We start from the raw sequence: 22,224 nt of genomic DNA, 5'->3' as shown, positions 1-22,224 counted from the left end.
AAGAAAACTCGACGAAAACGGTTTTCTATCTTCCATCTTCTCTCTCTCCATTCTAACGTACCTTCATGTCTTACTTTTCTCCGATCTATTCCACCCCCCTACCTACTCCGTTTCCCACTCCCGGCCGGCCAACCAGTCGTCAAGCTGACCGCTGGTAAGTTGCTTAAGGATGATACACTGAGAAGAGAAAGGTCGAGGTCCCTTTGTTCTTATTTATTCGACTCTTCCTGTCTCAAAGAATCATGGAGAAGTCTTGGAAATGTCGGATTCTCTCGGAAGAATGACTCTTTTTTTTCCACGTAGGGTATGTCTTGACCTTCGAGCTGTCTCATCGACGTTGTTAAACGAGAGAGAAGGAATGAAATGACCGCTCTCCTACGTGTACACCGGCTTTATGCCGGTGTATTTTTTTTAGAACCTTGAACGTTTTTCTAAAAGAAAGACTTCTCGTCAAGGGTTCTCAGTCTTCTTCTTCTCTATGCTTGATTCTTCTTTCCTCGGCTCTTCGTTCACATCCGGCCCAGTCTTTGTCAACGTGAGTAACTCCGTGTCTGGTCCTAGCTTGCTTCTGTGACGGCTCCTTCTTTTACTTTTGTAATTCTCTCTTCATTTCTCGTGCGTTCCTCTCTCTTTCTCGCTTGGCTTGCTTTGCTATCGGCTTGCCGATGGTTAGCCAAAATGTTGGGTTGTCAGCGGGCCTTGTCCCACCACAGTATTATCACTACCATCTCTTCTTTGAGTCGGTAGAAAGCTTTCTTCAGCTGTGAAACGAAGGAGACAAGAAGAAGATCGATGGCTTCTCCTGTTCACCTCAAGGACTAGGGGGGACACAGTCAGCTGATTCTTCATCCATATTTATTTTACCTGCCCTCTGTTTCTGTTCACTCTTCTCGACATGTATGCAAATCACAGCTCCGCTTCCTCTCAAGAGGCAGACTTGAGAGAGGCTAGCCAAGTAGACACTAGAAGGGAAGGACAGAAAGATCAGGAGAGTGGATACGATACGGAAGAAGAGAGGGATGGACAACAGACTTCAGGACGGACGATTTCTCCTTATTGGCGGGAAGGAGAAGATAGAAAGAGAGTTATAAGTACGAATAGCCTCATGAGTGATAGGAAACATAAGAAAAGCAAGGCCTGGCTAAGCAAGTTAAAAGATTGGTGTCTTTGGGTAGGCTCTTCACTCAATCCAACTTGGACATGCAAGGAAATCCGACAACCACTGGACCGAGAGACCTCTGAGAAGATCAAGGAGACTCACTGGCTTACACGTATTGTAAGTCTTTTCTTTCTCTCCATCATTAATGAACTCTTCTGCCAAACAAACTCATGGACTAAAGAACCTCTCTAGAGGTGTGAAAAAATCGGATCGACTTTGATGTCTTCCCTCTCTCTTGCCCACCCTACAGATGTACGTGTGTACAGATATACATAGATCTACACGTACAGCGACGAACTTTAGAGAATACCACGCAGATACATTTTGACTTGATTCTCCGTGGAAGGATATGCTTCCTTGGTAGGGAACGTATTCCTCGTCATTCACCCTGCACTGTAGCCTAGAACTCATTCTCAGATAACTTCCATACCTGGAAACTTCGTCCAAATGTCGGGTGTACATACATCCCGTCTTCTAGGCCTTTCTTTGTTCACCTTCTATCCCATCCCGAGACGAAAACCCTAGGCTTTTCTTTCCCAAAACGGCCCATGTTGGGATGATGATGATGATGGCTTTCTCAGGTCTATCTTCGATCGCTTGGATTTGTTTACTTCTTCGCCTTCCTTGTTGCCTTCAACCAGGTGAGGTGTCACTGCAGCGAGGTCGTTAGACAGCTATGTCTATATATCTATCTATCTCTCATCTCTCAGTCTATCTTCACCTTATCAATCTTTCGTCTTTCTTTAATCTGTCTATCTTTATCAGAAAGATGGGAGACACTAGTTGTCTTCGTAAGGCGGGCTTCTGCTTTCACTGTCTCGGGAAGAACGAAAGAGGCTAGAGACATCGGACACATAAAGAGCTTTTACGTGTATGTTACGTTTTTCCGAGTGCTGTTGTGTATACTTCTGTAGCTTCTACACACGTCAAAGTACCAAAATTGCTGCATATTTTCTCGTACAGTTTGCCTGAAATTTCTCCGTCTGTAGCTCCGGTATGCTCAACGGTATACGTCCCTCCCTCCGTGTGTGTGTATATGTAGACATCTATCCATCTCTTATTCTATCTCGCATAGCAGGGATATATCTCTCTACATGAGGCCATGGTTAGGACTGATCTTTTCATCTATCTCTCCCTCTGGCTCTCTCTTTTCTCTTCCCTTTCTCTGCGTGTACACCCAAGGTCTAGACTCACACACCCGCAGGGAGGGAGAATAAACCCGATCTGTTCTAGTGGCAACATGATATTTACTTTTCCGTCTTTTATCGAGATCTTTCGGTAACGATTTCTCTTTGCTCTTTCTTCTTCAGGTCCAGGGTCTTATAGGTTCAGATGGGATTCTACCAGCCACAGAGCATGTATCCGAAGTTATGAACTCTCTGAGCGAAGCTGAGGCATGGGAGAGAGTTAAGTCATTTCCTTCTCTTTTCCTCATCTTTCCAGCTAGCGATTTCTGGATCCACGCAGTCCCGTTTACTGGTGAGTAGGAGTCGAGTATCATAGAATGAATCTCATTCGAGATAGTGTATATACACTTCGTTATCTTCACAGGTATAGTCATAGACACACACGCAGTGCTTGTGAATGGACATAGGGACACCACATAGCCTTGTCGCTCTTCTCCTCGCGATGACGCCACGCTCGTTCTTCTATTCATAGTAGGTGTGCTTTGAAATGTTCCGCGGTTCAAATAACAACATTCACGTAGACCACGACCACACGTACTCAACCCACCTATGTATGTGTATTGCCTCTGTCAGTGATATACATAGTCGTTCGTGCGTATAAATATGCATATCTATGCATCTTGCTAGTTCGCAAGTCACCTTTTGCTTCTGAATTAGACAGACGAACCGTTGATGACTGTCTTGTTTCTTCTTCTCTTGTCTTTGGTGTCCTTCCTACAGGGATGGTCCTTTCCCTCTGTCTCTTTGTGAAGGGAGCAAGTAATGGTTTCTTGGTGTTTGCTCTTTGGATCTTATATCAAACTATCATGAGCGTTGGTCAAGCATGGTATTCATTTGGATGGGAATCTCAGCTTCTTGAATTAGGATTTCTGTCTATTTGGGTCTGTCCCTTCTGGAATGCCTCAAGATTTCCTGCTTCCTGGCCTACACCTAAGATCTGTGTATGGGGGAATCGATGGTTACTCTTTCGGCTTATATTAGGAGCAGGTTTGATAAAGTTACGAGGAGATCAAGTTTGGAGAGATCTTACAGCTTTGGATTATCATTATGAAACCATGCCTATCCCTAGCCCTCTCTCATGGTACTTTCATAATCAACCCCATGGAGCACATGTCTTCCAAGTTGTCGTTAATCATATCATTGAATGTGCTTTATCTTTCCTAGTGATTCTGCCCTTTCGGCAATGCCGTATTGTAGGAGGGCTGATTCAGATCCTCTTCCAAATCGCCATCTTACTCACAGGAAACTTTGCCTTTCTCAATTATATGACGATCGTCTCGGCAATTATGTGCTTTGATGATCATTTCCTCACATGCTTATTCCCGTCTGAAACGCTTCAACACCTTCCTCATCTTGTTCGAGGCTGTGGAGGCTCGTGGTCATGTCCTCTTGTCCAAGCATGGCCTTTCGGCAGAAGAGCCGAGGCCTTAGGAGGGGGTCAGGTTGTAGGCGAGAAAGTAAAGACGGGAGAGTTCGAAGGAGATGAAAGAGGGGAAGAGGGACAAGAGAGTAGAGAATCGGATACTGCCGGTGGTGATACAACAACTCCCCTTCTTGGAAATGATGATACCGATCATCCCCATAATCGAGACGGTAAGGTAACTGAGATTCATGCTTTCAGGAGATGATGGATATAGACCCTTTCTCGATTCTCGTGTATACTCACAACAACGAAAGGTCTTCATGAGAGGCCAAGTCTTGGGCCTTTAGGCGTGACAGACTGAGCGTCGTTGCATTGTTTCCTTATAGATGTCCTCTTTTTCTGCCCAGTACTTCATCTCCCCCGAGAGTATAACTTCTCATGGAGTGAGTGCTCGACGAATGTATGACGTTTTCTGAAGGGGGGTCAGGCCTGTGGGATAGAACTTATTCAGTGCATATCATTCACCTCTGTCTTTGTATTGATTCGCTTCTATGGATTCCCGGTCGCCATGTGAGGGGGTCTCTAGCGTTTGATAAAGGTATCCTGGCATTGAAGCCTTTATGACACCATCCATTTGTTCTTTCTAGTCTTGGCGCCTTTATGCGGTGGCAACTTTCTTTCCACAGAGTCTTCTGGGGTGATGGCGCATTCATTCCCGCCATACATCTCCAGGCGGCTTCTGTGCTACCCACTCCTTCTCATGTCTAGCTATTAAGCACAGGCAATGAGGCGACCGAGCGAACGTTTGGTCGAAGAATGGACGGACTAGCCCTCGGGTGTCGAAAACACCACGTAGATCTGCGAGCCCTTGGTGTGTTTCGGCTTTCCATGCTGTCGTGCTTATGTATGCATAGTGGTAATTTGCGTATTCGACAGAAAGAGAGAAGATTCATGGATACAACATATTTGGCGTTCTGAGAGTCTGGATCGTTGCCTGCTTGGATATTCAGACCAACTTAATCAGCTGCCCCTGAATGAAGAAGTTCACAATGATGAGGCCTCTCGGAGTTGCTGTTGTTGGTACCGCCCGCACTTGGGGAGATTCTTGAGGTCTCTCCGCGTTCCACGGAGCGTGCGACAGCAGATGAAGACAGATATTGAAGAAAACTGGATGAAGCTTGTTTGCGAGGGGGTGGCTTCTGCGGGCATCTTGGCATGTATGGCATTCGTGACTAACCCTGCCACCTCAGCTGTATGGATGGTGATTGTCGTCTTCTTCCTCGCTATTTATCTCGCCGGTTCATCTACATTCTTCACAAAATCTCTTGTCTCTCATGTATTTGTCGAGATCATTCTCCTCATTGTCACTCTATGGAGTTTCATCGCGCTGTATCAACAGGGCCCAGCTGTGTGGTCTGTGTGGCTCACGGCATGCCTCTTTACTGTCTTGATCGCGTTTGCATACACGACACTCACAAACGCCGCGCTCATCTTCAAGATCCACGTTGAGCTTCTCATCACCTTACTCATCATTGCTCTTTCGATTCCTGTTGTCTACAATCTCCTATCCCCCAATCAAGTAAGAAAATCTCATTAGTCTTTCCTTCGTTTTTCTGAAGCCCCAGAGACGATCTGTGTAGCTCTCCCTTGAGCATTCCTGCAGCGAGTGTCGCTTACAGATGTACGTGGACTATTCTTGACCTGCCGGGCGTCATCAACTTGCTTGAGCGGTAACATCACTGGTGTGTCTCAGCCTTCCAGTCACCACACACAATGATGATGCGTGCGTTCCCAGCAAGCTCTATAGGCTCCGTCAGAAGGCAGTTCTTTTCACACCTAACCTCAGTCTAAGTTGCAAGGTCCTTTGGTGCCAGCTTGGGGCTCAGGATCCTTTCGTCTGGCAAGTCTATGTCGACATAGGGAGACGTGCAGGTGAATCCAATACAAGCGTCAGCCTTATGCCAATCATTATTTGTGCTGATGGCTAAACGCAGTTGCAGCTTACGTCACCTGTAGATTAGATGTATGCTGGGACTCCGGTAACATGAACCCGCGCGTGTTCTTTGTGTCCTGTTGTGAACAGATCATGGATTCCACTCTAGGAAATCCCTTCTCAATTGTTAATGCCCATGGCGCTTTCGGATCTATCCCACGTGTGAGAGAATTCATCCTCCTTGAAGACTGCTGGCCGCGCGGCCTTCCCTAAATCATTCACATTGCTCTGCAACTTTCCACCGATAGACGACTCCGAAATACCTAGCTCTGGTCGGGTGTGTTTCAGTTTAAGTGTACGCGGACGGCTTTTCTTAAGATGCGCCGCGGGTCATGGGTGGCTCAGGCGTTCATTCTGTGGACGCTGTGTAGGCGTATAATTGGTTCTTAGCTGGGAGAGATAATCTCCCGATGCTATGTCCGATCTGAACGGCTGGAGTTTTGAGGCTGAGAATGTCTCAGTGCCTTCCCGCGTACTTCCCCTTAGTGTGTGATTGAGTTTGGAACATGAGACAGAGCTCAGCGATTTACCTCGGGGTCTGTGCTATGTTGCAGGAGCGCCAAGAGCTTATCATTCAAGGGACCGCTGCTGCATCGCCTGTAAGTAACGAAACCGTTTTTCGTCGCGTGGTTGTCATACTTTGAGGAATCAAACTTAGAGTGCTTCTGACTCATCACGCTTGCTTCTGAGTGCATGAAATCTCTGTCTAGGCCAGTCATTCAAGCGCTAGAACACGACAGCATTGTCAGCTTCCATTCATATCTAAACCGTCGCGTTAGTATTTCAGTAAGAAAGCCATCCGGTGACTCCTGTCTGTTGCTCAAATACTCATTTACCTCTTATGTGTTGTGAATTTAGTTCCTGAGTATTGGGGCAGGCATCGGACACACCCTCCCTGCTAATCCAGAGGGGGTCTGTAATCTGTTTTCTTCATTATCGTATCTGGAACTAGAGTGCCTTTGCTGTGATCTTCAGGATGAAAAGGCCGAGTGGCGAAGCTATGAGTTCAATTGTAAACCAGGAAACGTGTACCGCAGGCCCTGTGTGGTGGCGCCGTACCACTATCGTCTCGACTGGCTCATGGTAAGGAGATGATGCTTCTTTCTAGAAGGGAACGAGGCACGTGCGCGCTCCTCTGAGAAGGAGACAACCAATTCGTCTGTCTCTTCATAGATTCTGACTGGATGTCTTGTCTCTATGTTGTTGTCGAGATCTCCTACGATGCTGTCTTGAGCCTTTAGAGTGTGTTCGTGGGGCGTCTGACTGAGTGGAACTCAAAGTAATACAGTCACCGCATCCCCTGTGGTTAGTCGCTTCTGTCTGTTGTGCAGTGGAGTCGGTATGGAAATGTACGTATCTCAAGGCCAACAAGTCATGTCCATCTATGCTATCATTCATTGATATGTTTTCGCCTTATGTCCTTTGAAAAAGCGAGATGTAGCTGAATCTGTCTATTACCAATCAAAGCGGTTTGTCAAGGCTCTTCGGTGGCTGCACGCCTGTGCAAACTCTTTCGCAGACAGATACACTGATCGCCATTTCTCTCTTCGCTTGTTCTTGTCTACAGTGGTTCGTGCCCATGGTGGACGAGACTTTTGCGCCGGAGAATTTCCCCTGGTTCTTCAAGTTCCTTTCTAAGCTCCTAGAGGTAATAAGACCTTTCTCTTGTGTCTGCCTGTACCGTGCGTACCTCCCTAGTACGTGCCGTGCCAACAGCTATACCCTCCTCCTTAGTCGCGAGGCTCAGTCTGTAAAACGCACCCACTTACGGATGTATCGGCCAGCCCATGTGTATACATATATATTTGTATGTGTACATGAATATATCCGAAGCAATCTATGCCCGTTGAAAGTAGTGTTTCTGAGTAGCATGTTGGGCTCATTCTCTCCTTAAAACCTATGTAGGTCTGCTATCTCAACACGACGGAGAGAGGAGCCCGTGGCTCATGTGAGACAGTGTGACGAGCACAGAGCCCAGCGAGTTCGTTGCTGATGTCGATTGTGCTCCTTTTACTTCTTTTTCAGAACTCGGGAAGCGTAACAGCTTTACTAGCTCATAATCCCTTTCACAATTCGAACCCTCCAACAGCTCTTCGTGTCCTTCGGATGCAGTACCGTTTTACTGAAGGCCCCTTCATTGGACGCGGTGAGCCGCAATGCCAGACATCCGCCGTCCATGTGGCGTCGGGTTCGAGTAGCTTCTGGGGAACTAACTTGTACAAAGGCACCTACCACGCTGTCTGTGCGCTGGACTCGTGTTAGGAGTAACTACAACTGCTTAGATATATGGATGCGTCCAAGCTTACATTGGGCCAGTGGACGAGTTTCCTTTCCTCTTGTCGCCTTCTTCTCCTAGCTGGTTTCTGTGGGGAATTCTCAAAGGAATATGAGGCGGGAGCTCTTCTGCACGGGGCCATGTCAAACTTGTTGCCAGCTTCATAGCTACTGTCATCAATACAGAAGTACACAGTATCTGTATATCTAGGCTGTCTCTCCCTTGAACAGGTGATACCCCCCCTAGCCTTGGTGATACCCCCCCTAACCTTGGCAGCACGATAACAACAGTGTGTGGAATTCATGTGCAGAGAAAAGTCCGATTCACAATTCCTAAACCGATTCACATAGGGGTGTATAATGGGAAGCTGTATAAAGCCCCAGTAGTTGAGGAGACAACCAAGGAAGAGGTTACCCATATGCCCCGCCTGCGCTCTCATGATGTTGGTGTCTCAGGGCCATGGTGGGAAATCGTTCCGGGGACCGAGGAACTCTTTGTAGCTCCGGCAGACATCCCTGGAGCGGAGAAACACCTGAAAACGCAGCTCGTGCGACTGCAGCAGCAACAAGAGGAAGAACGCCAGGAGAGGAAACGGAGAGAAGAAGCAGTAAGGAAGAGAAAGGAAAGAGAAGCCTTTGAGCGCCGAATGGAGTGGGCACGGCAAGAAGAAGAAAGGAGAAGAAAAGAGGCAGAAGAAGAGGAGCGAAGACGAGCTGAGGAGGCAAAACAAAAAGAGGAAGAGGAGAAGCTAAAAGAGCTCCAGAGACAACGAGCCGCGGAGCAAAAACAGAGGGAAGAAATGCGCAAGGCGGCAGAAGAGGAAGAGAAGAAGCGGCGCCAGGAAGAAGAGAAACGTCTCCGGGAAGAAGAGAGAAGAAAACAAGAAGAGGAGGCACAGCTACACTTGGAAAAACAGAAGGCGGAAGAACAGGAGCGGAAACAGAAGGAGGAAGCGGCTAAGAAAGAAGCCGCGAAGAGAGAACAAGAGGCACAAGCAGCAAAAGAGGAAGAGAGGAGGAGAGAACTTGAAGCTACCCGACTACGAGAGCAACAAGAGGCAGCTAAGCGGGAGAAAGAGAGGAGCGCAAAGGAGACAGAAGCACGGAGACAAGAACTGGAAGAAGAAAAGAGACGAAAAGAACAAGAAGAGCTAGAAAGGAAGAGACAGCGAACTCTGGAAGAAGAAAGACAAAGGGTAGAGAGAATGTCAGGGCACAAGGCAGCCACTGCACCGTTAGTCGGAGAGCATGGCGCCTTTCTCGGTGGAGGTGTGCCTCTCAGGGCGGCTGCGTTCCTGCATCGAGGGAGGAAGAAAGCTCTGAGGTGAAAGTGATCTCGGGTGCTGACAAGGAGAAGGCACAGATACTAAAGGCAGGTTGAATTCCAGGGTATCTCGGCTAAGAAAGAAACATTCACAAAACAACGCCATTGTTGCTCTTCCTTTCTTCCCCCACTCCAAACAGCCTTTTTTTGGAAGCTCACGACACACGGCACGCGTGTGGAAGAATAGAGGCATACGACTACGGCCATTCAGATACGGCGGGCGACCGCCATGAACAAACAGACAGGGAGAAAACGTCCTTGTTTTGCATTACTCAAACATCTGTTCTTCCGCTACGGGTAGACGGGTGACGTGTGCTTGTGCTGTTACATGGGTGACTGACTTATGTTCAGGGAGCCAATTTGTTTTTCCTCTTTTCAAGAAACCATGTGTCCCTATCTCAAGAAAATGTATCTCTCTAAAACGCCTGAAAAGAAGGCGAGGCTGGAGGGCCAAATCGGAGCCTCCCTGACTGACTGCCCTCTTGAACTAGGTCTTGTGGTTAACCGACAGAGCGTGGCTAACACCCAACCCTTTGCGGATGTTCATGACGAGACAGAGCGATAGCCATTCTTAATCTTTCCCGAAGCCGTAGTGATGGCTAGCAGCTGGTGCAACGGGCCAAATCGTAGACTATATACCTCCGCGGCAACCACTCCACCAGCAGACTCTTAGCCATACTTAAGGTACAAATCAGATAACTACTGTCCAAAGACACAAGAAAAACCAGTAGGACGGCGAAGCTATAAAGACGCGGCACTGACAAGGCCCAGCGCAAGAGTCCCAGTTCGCTGACTCTCCCGGTAAGATCGACAGTTGAACACGGAAGCCTTCGTCTTCACTCGTTTACTGGACTCCGAAGTGCAAAGTAACAGCACTACATTTGCACGGCTGCGGTGCAGTCTGCAGTAAAGTAGAACTAAACGGTCAAAAGGTGAGAGTAGGGTTGATGGGGAGATTGCTGAAGGACAGATGTATACCAGGACACCCCATCCTTACGCCATTGTGGGTAGTAATTGCTGGCCATCAGCGTTTATCTGAAGGCAGGCGAATTTTCTCCGGCAGAATCTGGCAAAGCGGGGCTGCCAGAATGCCCGAGAAAGTTGTCGGGTTTCAGCTGCACGCTTGGTGACAGTGATCGTACATCAAAAAAGAAACATCAGACTCCACCCAAAAAGATGTAGTGGCAGGTAGGCTATCTAAGCGCAAGAAACCGCGGCTGTTGACCGCTGTTGAAAGACAAGCACGGTCTTGAGTCGAACACCGAGCAGATTGCGGTGAGAAGCTCGCGGCAGGCTCCGGGCCTGTAATGAGTTGTCAAAGCAGTCTTTCACTTCTGATTCTCGCGTGCAAAACGTGCAGCGACGTACAGGTTCATCTACTCTCATGTACCTAGTCTCCTGTGCGACAGGAAATCGCAGAGACTCGAGAGCTGGCCGACAGGAGTCTTCCTCGTCGCTTTCTGTCAGGGCGTCACTAGTACATCGGTGAAATCTCTTCTGCTTTGGGTTGTGCTTCCACAATGAAGCGAGTCTGCCGAGTAGCATGCGTTGCGGCGCTGTTCTGCCCGGCAATCTTCGGCGAGACAGCGGAAGTCCAGGAGACAGAATTCACGAAGTTGGCACCACGACACAAAGTCGATGGCGTCCTCAACGCTCTATCTCTTGTCCGCATGAAAGCGGCCTTTTTAAATGTGGATAAGGATTCGCCCCGGGGCCCGCTTTATTCCGAGGTGGCCGAGAACGGTGCCTTGACTATCATCGACTGCCGCATGAAGCTAGAGACTAAAGAAATCTGCGCTCAGCATGGATTTTTCGAGGAGAAGCGTCATCCGGCAAATGCCGAGGGTTTCCAAGGAGGGAGGATGAGGTCGGACCCTAAGGCGTCTATTGCTGTAGCCGCATACAAGAAAGGTGAGAAGATTTTCGAGAACGAGCAGCTTGTGAAGGCACTGGGTCAGCCACTGACAGACGAGGCTAGTACCATTTTCGCACTGGCAGTCGAGACCGGGGTGCTTGACCCCTCGTCTTCGAAAAAACCTGATGAGTACAACAAAGAGAACCTGGCGCTGATCGGCAAGCTGTCTAGCGAGTTTTGGGACCATATTAAAAGGGCGATCAAAGCCAAGTACAGCAAACACGTGAGCCACCGGGGGGCCGAATCTGAAGACTCTTTTGATGCCTGGGGAGAGGAGCCGCAGGGAACCGACAATGCAGGTTTCGTCACCAATCCGCCGACCGAGGCGTTGCCATACCCATCCATTGCCCCTTTCGGATTTTTACCCGGCTTTCCGAACTGGGGTGATCTGATGGACTGGCAGAGCGTATCACAAATCCCTGAACTAGGCGCGGAACTTCTTTCGAACGTAACTAGGAATGTTGCCTCTCACTTCCTCGGCAAAACAGGCGACAACACACGTCAGACTTCTGCTCCAATTCCGATCCCAGGATTCTTGGGAGCGATCCCACCCAGCTTTGCATCATTCGGAATCAATTCCCTTCAGGATTTCGTCACGGCTCCTGTGACACTGGGTACGAACTTCTTCTTCCCGGGATTTCAGTCGTCTGCCAACTCTCTCTTTCCCTTCCCCTTCAGCCCTAGCGCGTTTATGGCTCTGCTCGAGGAGTTCGAAGACGTTCCGAGCCGCCCCCGCCCTGCTTCTCCACCTTCGGCAACGCCCGCCAGTCCCAACGGCCACTCAGCAAGTGTCGACGACCTCGATCAAGCTTTCCAGAACTTCGCTATGACCGCTGCTGATATTTTCTAGGAAACTGAGGAGAAGCCGGACGACACTCTCACCGGGCCATTCCTTTCAGCCTCTCGCAATCGCCAGAGCGCTGTCTTGAATGAGGATCTGACTGTAGAGTTTCACAAGATTGGCTTCCTTCGTTTTAAGTTTTTTTCTTCTTGCTCCCGTGGTGTCCGTGCGCACATAGGTCAGGTTCATGTACAGGTACTGTGGGGTTTTGTGAACTACGAGGTGGGTTTCTTCAAACGTGCACTGCTCATTACAAAATCCTTTAGCTCGGACATACTTCGGAAGCATTAACAAGCCAGCTTAGCCAGAATCATACAGACCACCAGACTCTAAAAGGCAAGGCGGGAGGATTTTTCCTAGAGCGGCTCACCGCCCGTCCCCATACACGTAGACATTGTAGGCTCTGTCGAGCGTGCAGCTCGGCACCTCGCTGAGGTGACTGGAATGAAAACACGCGGTGCTTTCTAGTGACACGAGTTCACGAAGAATGGAAGGAGTCTCCATGCCACAGGCCCTCCGTTCCAGACTTCATTCGTTGTATCTCTCGATGTGTAGTGTCTCTGTTGCAAACACGCCGGAGATGTTTGAGCGTGGAACCGTTGTAACACAGCCTTGCTCGCGTCCACATTCGCATCGTGGATCACGGCGAAACCAGATCTGAGGTGGTGCACTTTCGGGCGGTCAACGTGATTTGACCTGTAAACCCTCAGGAGGGGACTCCCGCGCATAAACATTCATCTGTGCAGTTTGCCCTCCATTGTCAGACCTCGGGTTCTGAGGTCGGTTACCCCACGCCGCTCTTGGTCACAGGCAGCGAATCTCACTGAGCTATACATGCTCTCTATAAAAACCCGCAGCTGGGTTTACTTCGGTTCTTAGGTCTTATACAATCCACTTTTGTCAGTGTGGAAGGCCAGCCTCAAATCAGTCGTAGTGATGCGCTTCCGGTCCCGCAGAAGGGGAGTTAGCCACAGCTGAAATACCTGAGCGTGCTTTTACCTCTTTGCGAACACCAGTTCGCCAGGGTTAGAGCCTACAGACAGGGGCTACTCCGGACTAGCCCTTCACTCTTTCTTTGGCTCACTTTTCTGGGAATCTGCGTCTCTCATCGTAATATTAACCATGGCCAGGGCTGCAGGCTGAACAGAGAAAGAACAGGCAGACAGATATCAACGGATAAGGATAGCACGCAAATTAGCTCAGTTACGGTCGCCGATACTGAGGTGAGTAGGACTTGTAGCTTCTTTCTTGGCCTGAAATTCTGAAACCAGCCATCAGCAAACAATGGTATTGGCACACCTGATCAGCGGGCATTAGCTTGATTCGACACGCTGAGGCCACATGGCGTAAACCTAGTGCACTGCCCAACACATGGAAACGACATAAACAGATCCGGTGAGACTTCCTTAGCACCCTGACTCGTTGCAACTCCGTCTTCTCTGATGCAGACTCCTCTGACGTTCATCTCTTCAAAATCGTTCGTTTTGCCGTCACTACAGTAGGAGACCGTGAACTTCTACGCAACCAAAACGTGAGCACTTGAATCTCTAAGATAACGTTGGAAGGCAACTTCGACGTTTTGCATCTTTCAAAATGAACAAGAGAAGGAGTTCTGATGCTGCAACCGTCTACGCACGCACTAGGCGTCAGCATGTAGTCCAACGGTGTGTGAAGACCTTCAGCACGTGGCGTGTGTGCCAGGCTTTCCCCCTGTCCGGACTGTTCGCGTCCCCCTCTCTCTTTTCTACCTGCAAGAATGAGATGCTCTCTTTCCTTAGCTATCTATGTTTCACTAGTGCCAGCTATACCCGCGGATCAACATAAAAGTCATTCACGTTGTAGGGAGACGACTCGGCCACGTCACGCACGGCTCACTTTTGAAGACAGTTGCTAAGCTTTGGTATGATATTGAAGTCCGCACTGCTCACCCAAAGAGAAATACAAACTGAGAAGAAATGTCACTCCACGCTAGGCACGAAACATCGCTCTTACTAATGACTTAGTTCCGGCGATAAAACCTGTGGCGTGACAGTGAATGAAGTCTGATGGACGTAGATCGTCACTTCCTGCAACCAGCGGATTGTTGATTACGGCGTTACCTAGTTCTTCATCGCGAAGCGCTCTCAATTTTTCGCTGAGCGGTAAGCGAGACTTGAACTGTTGGTCCTTCTCCTGCACGGCGTACACTCGCCATCCCACAACTTCGTTGTTCTTTAGATCGGGGTACAGGCAGAAGAGAACTGACTCCGGTACACCCTGTTCCTCCTCGATCTCGTAAACATGTTCCTGTAAACAAACGGACACCCTCACTCATACCGTTGTCAGTCACGCCTCGGCCTCCTTTGCACACGTTTGATGTATAGATTGCTGTGTGTCGGAAGTTGCAGGCAGCGGGAAGCCAGCACGGACGCTTCTAGTGAACTCGATTGGCGTGGCAATCAGGGTGTAGCCGTCATAAGGTCCGTATTTATACCTGTGCCACACTGGGAGCGTCCATGGACTGTATGCATACATATGTATGTATATTCTTAGCACTGATCTGGCTATGTGAATATCGCAAGCGCCAAGTGAGAAAATGCGAGATTTGACTCGAGATAGCACGGTTGTATCCACTTGTTAACACCTCGGTAGTTCCTCTCCCAGAGCTATTACTGCGCCCGTTTGCAAAAAGAGCTCTTACACAAAGGTTCTGTGAAGAGGCCTTCCTTCTACGAGATATTACCGTCCATCAGCCCTCTGTTTACGGTCGGACATCCACACTATCACGTCCGTACATCCAGCTTTCAGCTGGGAGAGTCACAGCAAGAGAGAAGCGGTCAGCTTCCTAGCACATAGGAACCGGCAAGGACAGAAGATCGGCGATTACATCAGTCAAAGGGAGGAAAAGAATGAGTAGCTAACTAACCTGGAATGGACACCACTGAGAAAGTTTTATGACCCTTCCAGAGGGATGAGCTTCAAATCGGTGTTTGAAAGCATCAAGCACAACTTGTTTTGCAGGTAGCCATATATCGACAATCGAGGAGACGGCGTCCTCAAACTCTTCATTAGCCAAGAACATCGCTTTTCGAAAACCTAAGACTTCTGCTTCAGATCCTCCTTCAACTTCAACTGGATACAATTCCTGCTCAGAGGCTTTCAGTCTTTTCGAATCAGGGTTCTTTTTCAAAAGATCATCAGCATTCCACGGTGGATAGCAACGATTAACTCGGCTACTCAGTGTAGTCCCATCCCGATACACCGCGGGAGAACCTCCTGGAACAATCGATACTCCATTGTCGACCGCGTCCACGCCTTCAATGAAAGATGTGTACAGATTTTGGAAAACAAAATCTAACTCTTCCGGGGACTTGATGCCTAAACGAAAGAAAGCCAACATAGCAAGGTAGTCAAGAAGGCGTCACTGAAGTCTCGATACAAAAGATGCTAAGCGTATGAGAAGCCAACACCCCCAGAGTGAGCATAGAAAATCTTGGATTCTTCCCCGCCATCGTCGTCCACGGTGTACGGGGCCGCTACAGTATAGACAGTATACATCCTATAAATGATTCCGCGCCACGGGACTCACTGGTGATACACAGCAGTCATGAGAAGAGCAGACCCGGTGATGGGACACCAAAAGAAGAAATCCAGACCTTTCGCGGCTTTCTCCAAAACGCGCTGAAAGGAAAGTTTCTCGTAAGACACAGCTACACACCACGAGACATGCGTGACTTCACTACAAGCATGATACACACAGAGTTGTTCACGTACAGTCAGATTGTATCTATTCATCTGTACATATAGACCTCTATGTAGAAAACCAAAAGGGACAGACTTAGATATACCCTATTGAGACGAGAAGACATGATCTCTCAAGCGTCGAGTTGTTTTCGTCCATTTCGGCAACACCAAGAGGAAGCGTACCATACTGAGGTTGTTTTAAGACTTCTTTGCCAAAGTGCTTGTAGATAAGCCCTGCACTGCTGAGCTTCGTTACTGGAGTTCTCAGTCGCCTCCACTTTCTTGGTCTTTGAGTATCATGATTATTGGCCACGTTCTCTATCTCTCCGTCTCCCGAATGTTTTGGATGCTCGTTTGTAACGCCGTTCTCTTTTCCGGCGTCTTCTCCATTCTCGACCTCATCGTAGAAAGTGTGTTCAAATCCTTTCTGGTGATGATCGAAACGGCCTTTCTCAACATCGTAGACTGCCCCTACATCTACAACTATGTCACATTTGGCAAGGACCTCCGGGTCTCGAGACCGGCGAATAAGAGCGTTCTTATATTTGGGTAACTTCAAGAGCATCACCGTCGCCAAGACTTCGTCTAGATGAAACCTGAGGATGAGAAGAAAGTGGAAATAGAGATGGAAAGAAAGAGATGCAGGCAAAACAATTAGCCGATATTACAGCTGTCTGGTGGGTTCACGACAAGAAGTACCTGTCGAAGAAACACGGTAGTAGACGTTGCGAAATTCGTTCGAGGGATGTATACAGAAACGGAGAGAGGAATGAAGGATGAGTGCGTTCACGGGCATCCCCGCTATCATACGAGGGGACATTCAACCTGAGGTAGGTGACGTGTGGGTGTCTTGTCAATGTGTGAGTTGCTGGAGAGACACGTGTCCCTTGACACGTGCAAAGCCAAATGCCAGTGATTGGTATGACAGGAAGACAGTTTCTATGTACGAATTTGAGTAGACAACACATAAAATGGTACATAGACACCTGCGCAAACCTACGTGCGCAGAAACAGAATCCTCGAACAATATTTTCCACATACACAACACACGCACACACGGTATCACGTGGGAGAAATTCAGACGGAGCGGCGCACAGTATATATGTCGTATGTAGATTCCTGTGACAGGCAGCGACATGTATGTAAGCACGTAGTTAGCCAAGATATGCTGACATCAAAACGGAATGAAGCTGTTCGGCGGAGCCCCAGGCTCCAGGAACTTTCGAGAACGAAGGAAGTTCGCTATGAGGTAGCGGCGTTCAGAAAGCGGGCTCCCTCGCTCTTCAATCCATGACTCCCGGCTCCCTTACTTGCCGTTATGCGTCCCGATGAGCGGACGTCGAGGCGTTTCTTCAGCACTCGCCATGGATGCTGTAGAACGAAAACAGGCAATGTCTCTTTTCAAGTGGACGGCGCCTTGACGGGATGCGGCACTGGGAGACGGGAGAGCGGATAGTACCCTAAAGCGACCAGGAACTGGCGTATCGATGCGCCCAAAGGATAAGCCTGTAGTCTTCTTCGAAGAAAACAATAAAAGCCGCCCAGGTAAAGTTGGAGTGATGAAGCAGCTCCGAAACAGGAAAAACAAACAATAGCCCCCCCCAATCAAGCGTGGAACAGCAGGCAGTGTTGCTGCCCCAGTCCGCATTCGGGACAACTTGATGCAAATGAAGTGTGTATAGTGTGTCCCTGCGCTCCCGGTACTCGTAGAGAGTGAAATGTGGCAAGATCGAGTACCATCGGCCGTTTAGCGAAAAAGCTCGCCGTGTTTCCCAGTTAGTGTCTTGCGGCTTCCCTAGACGGACGGGGAAACGGCTGGAGTAGGCGATGCATTTAGTCTGCGCCAGCTGTTTAGTTACACCGCAATGCTTCCTTGGGCTCAGTGGCCCCCCCAACAACCAGTTTGAAAGAGAAGCAGCACACCAGAGAGGGGGCCGCAGTGGAACGCGATGCAACCAGCGCCGTGGCCTACTTTGAGGAGGGGTGGGGCTGCTGCTGTTGCCGGGGGTGCCTCATGCAGCGCCCGGCATTACAGTAAAACCGCGGCTGCCACGTCCGACGGCGAGCCTCGTGCTCCGCTTGCCGGAATAAATGGCTAAGGACTAATGTCGAGGAGGCTTTCGTCGATAAAAGAGTCGAAAGGAAAGCGTAACATGGCGACTTGACTTAAAGGTAGGTGGAATGTCTCCAGCCGACAGTTAAACCCCACTGTTCAGCCGTCTACGTCAGCTACGTGTTCTACGGTTCACTGAAATTCAGGCAGCCCAGAAGCATGTTAACCCTCTAAGATGAGGTGGAGGCCGCACAGCAGTTTGGTGTGCCATCATCGTGCGATGACACACCAAACTGCTGTGAAGACCCGTTGGCGTCTGGCGTCGAACAAGCGTCGTGAATACGTGCGCTTTCTTCTACCAATGTGCAAGTATTCAGTCAGCCCATGCTCGTTGACAGAGCGGCCAGAAAGACGTCCCCGGCCCGCAGGCTGCTTCGCCGCCTTCGGCATTTCCTGCTTCAGTTGCTGGTATATTGCCTACCACGGTACGATGCTTCACCAAGACAACGGTGCCGGCCGCCATGACGAAAACTGAGAACCACGTAGCGTCAAGGCGGTTTGAACTGTGCGCCTTCTCTCGCTTCGAGTCGGAACAGAAAACTGCATCTGCACTCTCACCCAGAGGCTCGTCTAGATAGAGGCAGCAAGGCACACTGCAGCGCACGCGCGATCTCGCCGAGAATGCCAGGCCGACCAACCACGGGAACACTCGAGTTAGCGCGCGGGGGTCAATCTGCTTCCGGGCTTGTCTTTTTGGTCAGTTCTGTTATTCTGCTCTTCCCTCGTTGGTCGGAGCATGCGGACTTCCGCGTGTCTCTTGCTGTGTGACAGCAAAACGCAGTCCGTCTTTCGTCGCTGTGTTAGCACGTGATTGCGGAACAAGGTAGCATTCTTGTGACAAGGGCGGTTTCTCTCTCGCCGTTCTCCCGATTTCGTCCTCTTTCACAAGCCCGGTTGACAAAATGATTATCGGTACTCCAACAGAAGTGAAACACGATGAAGGCCGCGTTGGCCTCACGCCGGCCTGCGTGGCTGAGCTGGTACAAGCCGGGCACATTGTCCTCGTCCAGAGCAACGCTGGTAGGAAAGCGTGCTTCTTCAATGACGAGTATGCACAAAAGGGGGCGAAAATAGTCGAGACTGCGGCCGAGATTTATGCGCAAGCCGATATGATCGTTAAGGTAAGCGCGAGCGGTTACGCGTGCGAGTTTTGTATTCCTGGCAGACCGTTTCTCCGTGTAAAAGTTCTCTGCTCCGCGGCGGGCCAATGTTGACGCCGCTACGATGGAGTCTAGTCAGTAGTCATTCAGGCGAGACTGTCTTGCCGGCAAAGTAGCTTTCATTACATCACTGTCACGTGCTGCACTGGACGCGTTGCTGTTTACTACGTTGCCACTGCATGAGACACGACAAACTGATATGAATCACATCTCTTTTACGCTGAAAACTGGCATGGGGCCGTGGCCCGTCAGAAGTGCTAGCGTTTGGTGATGGAAGTGCATCCGTTTGTAGTACGGGCAGCTGCACAAGGCGGGGTGGCACCCCCGGTTGGCACGTGCAGGAGTCGGTTTGTACGACGCTGAGAGCTCATCTCAGCTAGCAATAGTTTGTCTCCTCGTCAGTTTACGCATGTCTTTGTGTGCAGGTAAAAGAGCCCCAACCTGAGGAATGGAAAATGATCAGATCAGGACAAGTCATATTCACTTACTTTCATTTCTGCGCGGACAAGGGGCTCACGGATGCCATGGTCAATAGCGGCGCGGTGTGTATCAGCTATGAAACAGTTCAGAAGGATGGCCGGTTGCCTCTTCTTGAGCCCATGTCTGAGGTAGCCGGCAAGATGGCGGTACAGTGTGGTGCTCACTTCCTGGAGACACCTTTCGGTGGCTCCGGAATACTGCTCGGAGGAATGCCGGGTGTCCGGAGGGGACGAATCCTTGTCATAGGCGGGGGCGTTGTGGGATCGAACGCGGCCATTGTTGGTGCAGGAATGGGGGCTGAGGTGGTGATTATGGATAAGAGCATAGACCGCCTGAGGGTGCTAGAGTCTATCATGCCCCCGAACGTTAGTACTCGGTATTCTTGCGAAGAGGCTCTTCTCGAGGAGCTGCCCCGATGCGATCTTCTTGTAGGGGCAGTTCTGCTTGTAGGATGCAAGGCACCCAAAGTTGTTCGCAAGGATCATCTGAAACTCATGCAACCGGGATCGGTTATCGTTGATGTCGCAGTTGACCATGGAGGGTGCGTCGAGACGACACGAGTGACGAGGCATGGCGACCCCGTGTATAAAGTCGACGGCGTTTTGCACTACGGAGTTCCCAACATGCCTGCAGCTGTATCGAAGACAAGTACTCTTGCCCTCACCAACTCGACGTTGCCCTACGTTCTTCGTCTGGCTAACATGGGCTGGCTACGTGCTTGTCTGAGTGACTCGTCATTGATGTTGGGACTGAACATCGCCGAGGGAGCCGTGTTGCATTCCGGGATTGCGGACGCCTTCGGCCTTCAGTCGGTACCTGTTAGCGAATTTCTTGAGAAAAGATCCTCTCCTAAGAAAGAATTTATTAGTCGTGACCAGTAGAAAGGGATCACTTCTTTAGAGGGGCACTAGACTAGGTGTACGGCTAAGCGGCAATCGCAAGAAGTATTCGACTGTTTTCATCGTGTACAGGTAAGGTGTTCGGCTATCTGTTCCGGATGTTCAAGTTTCCCGTCCGGATGTGTCTTTCGCGTCTGGATGTTCAACTCTGTCGTCTAGATGTTCGAGTTGTCCTAGTATTTCCTCGCTATCTTTTTGTCGGACAGACTGCTACTTCACGAGTATGCCTGCGTTTAGAGATTTCGTTGTTGAGATTTTGTGAGTTGGTTTTGCGCAAACCAACCATATGTCGTCCCGTCGCGCTTACTCCGAGGATAATTTCTCCTGGGGGTAAACTGGATGCGTCGCTCGTGGGCGCATTTGTTGTACAGCGGACTTCTGACACCACCGTGTATCCGACATTCGGGCGCTTATTGCCGTTTTGTCGTATAACGCTCTCTGTGCCTCTACGAATAACCGGCGAGGACGGTTATTCGGTTAAATGGACATTGTCACGACAAACTCGTTGTACGGTGCCATTGCCGCTGCCAAAGGATATCTGGTTTTTTGGATCGCCACCGGGGAGTGTAGTGAAATCAACAGCTACGGGTGGTCAACAAGCTCATTTACAGGTCGCACTTCGCGACAACGCGCTTAGGAAAATTGGCTGGGGCGTCTTGGCTGCTATTGGTAGTTTTCTGTGCAAGGTGGGGGAGTCAGCTCATAGTACAGTCTATTCAAAGACGATGTGGCGGCTCTCTACTTCCCTGGCAGCTCGGGGGGTAACGGGTTCCTCCAAGAAAAAACGCCGAAGAAATGCAGTGTCTCTGGTTCCTGAGCTGACGGAAGAAGACCGATCTGATTGAAATGTGCTACAATCAGCCACAAGTAGCATTGTTCCGCGGAGCACCACCACTCTCGTGGATCAACGAAAGGACACTTCAAACATCCTGTCTGTAAGCTTTCTATAAAACATCACATCTTGTATAATGTCTCTTTTTGTATAAATATATAATGGCTACACATATATACGAATATAGATAAATATGAAATATATAGCTAGTAAATGTATATATATAAACCGCGCCGCACAAATTCTCTGCATTTACAGTGAAAGAGAACGATCACCGGAATCGAAGGCCGAGATTGCAGGACGTGACCCGCTTTTCGTAGACACTCGTTTAGACTCGTATACAGTTTTTCCTGTCACGGTGACGAAGGAGTTTGTCAACTGCGCACACAGATATAGGAGCCAACTTCAAGCAGGTAGCACCCCCTCTGCTGTTTTTAATGTCCAAACTTATACTTCAAGACTCGTGCCGGGCCGCCTGCTGCTCTGGAGCGACACACCTGGCTCTACGGGCAACCCGATCTACTCACAGCTCACATCTACCACTTTCCTCCGTTGTGGGTTCCAGCCTCTTCAGGACCCAAGTCACCTCAGTGGAAATGAACGATTACTCTACAAGTTGTCCGTCATTTACGTATGTATGTGTCATTCTTCTTCTCTGGACCCTAATAAAGCAATTCCCATCGGCGAAGGAGGGTAGACCGGTTGTCCACTCCTTATACAGCTCTGCGTTCGGTTAGCCGAATTCCGTACCACTGCTACCAGTTAACTTGGTGAGTACCGCCAACATTCACGGCCTGAGTGGTCAAAAAACAGGAAGTTTCTTTTTGATGGACGAGAGGCCATCCACTGGACACAGTACCACTTCTCGCTTAGAAACAACACCATATCGCGTTTCTTCTACTCCCATGCATGGACGCACGCGCGTCTGACGCAGGTCCTGCTGTTGTTTGTGGTGTCTCAC

The 22,224-nt window shown here is 49.5% G+C and overlaps 4 protein-coding genes across 4 annotated transcripts; 3 read left to right on the top strand and 1 right to left on the bottom strand.

The window, feature by feature from the left end:
• Positions 1-115: 115 nt before the first annotated feature.
• Positions 116-9,714, top strand: CSUI_005437 (rhoptry protein rop14). The gene is made up of 11 exons (XM_068065613.1): positions 116-1,276; positions 1,741-1,800; positions 2,470-2,638; positions 3,067-3,939; positions 4,720-5,288; positions 5,793-5,864; positions 6,257-6,301; positions 6,678-6,785; positions 7,270-7,350; positions 7,728-7,848; positions 8,433-9,714. The coding sequence occupies exons 1-11, from the start codon at positions 896-898 to the stop codon at positions 9,302-9,304; spliced, it is 3,351 nt and encodes a 1,116-aa protein (XP_067922422.1). The 5' UTR covers positions 116-895; the 3' UTR covers positions 9,305-9,714.
• An 871-nt stretch (positions 9,715-10,585) lies between these two features.
• Positions 10,586-12,724, top strand: CSUI_005436 (uncharacterized protein). Its single transcript, XM_068065612.1, has one exon. It carries the CDS (start codon positions 10,821-10,823, stop codon positions 12,063-12,065), a length of 1,245 nt encoding a protein of 414 aa, XP_067922421.1. The 5' UTR covers positions 10,586-10,820; the 3' UTR covers positions 12,066-12,724.
• Positions 11,493-17,902, bottom strand: CSUI_005435 (gamm1 protein). The gene is made up of 5 exons (XM_068065611.1): positions 17,090-17,902; positions 15,963-16,375; positions 14,962-15,413; positions 14,049-14,342; positions 11,493-13,195 (listed from the first exon to the last, which is right to left on the bottom strand). Exons 1-5 carry the CDS (start codon positions 17,425-17,427, stop codon positions 13,121-13,123), a joined length of 1,572 nt encoding a protein of 523 aa, XP_067922420.1. The 5' UTR covers positions 17,428-17,902; the 3' UTR covers positions 11,493-13,120.
• Positions 17,903-18,595: 693 nt separating this feature from the next.
• On the top strand, positions 18,596-20,876 carry CSUI_005434 (alanine dehydrogenase). The gene is made up of 2 exons (XM_068065610.1): positions 18,596-19,013; positions 19,478-20,876. The coding sequence occupies exons 1-2, from the start codon at positions 18,795-18,797 to the stop codon at positions 20,411-20,413; spliced, it is 1,155 nt and encodes a 384-aa protein (XP_067922419.1). The 5' UTR covers positions 18,596-18,794; the 3' UTR covers positions 20,414-20,876.
• Positions 20,877-22,224: the final 1,348 nt, after the last annotated feature.

Source organism: Cystoisospora suis, assembly GCF_002600585.1.
Source record: "Cystoisospora suis strain Wien I chromosome Unknown contig_2632, whole genome shotgun sequence".
NCBI lineage: Eukaryota > Apicomplexa > Conoidasida > Eucoccidiorida > Sarcocystidae > Cystoisospora > Cystoisospora suis.
This window is presented reverse-complemented; position numbering and strand designations above follow the sequence as displayed.

Bases quoted from the DNA above. Each gene is read 5' to 3' on its own strand.
- CSUI_005437 (XM_068065613.1), top strand. From the start codon at position 896: ATGTATGCAAATCACAGCTCCGCTTCCTCTCAAGAGGCAGACTTGAGA. The intron at 2,639-3,066 runs GTGAGTAGGAGT...TCCTTCCTACAG, and splicing joins CCACGCAGTCCCGTTTACTG to GGATGGTCCTTTCCCTCTGT. The intron at 5,289-5,792 runs GTAAGAAAATCT...TGTTGTGAACAG, and splicing joins ATCTCCTATCCCCCAATCAA to ATCATGGATTCCACTCTAGG.
- CSUI_005436 (XM_068065612.1), top strand. From the start codon at position 10,821: ATGAAGCGAGTCTGCCGAGTAGCATGCGTTGCGGCGCTGTTCTGCCCG.
- CSUI_005435 (XM_068065611.1), bottom strand. From the start codon at position 17,427: ATGCGGACTGGGGCAGCAACACTGCCTGCTGTTCCACGCTTGATTGGG. The intron at 14,343-14,961 runs GTTAGTTAGCTA...GTTTGTTTACAG, and splicing joins CTCAGTGGTGTCCATTCCAG to GAACATGTTTACGAGATCGA. The intron at 13,196-14,048 runs GTAAGAGCGATG...TTCTCTGTTCAG, and splicing joins TCGCCGGAACTAAGTCATTA to CCTGCAGCCCTGGCCATGGT.
- CSUI_005434 (XM_068065610.1), top strand. From the start codon at position 18,795: ATGATTATCGGTACTCCAACAGAAGTGAAACACGATGAAGGCCGCGTT. The intron at 19,014-19,477 runs GTAAGCGCGAGC...CTTTGTGTGCAG, and splicing joins AAGCCGATATGATCGTTAAG to GTAAAAGAGCCCCAACCTGA.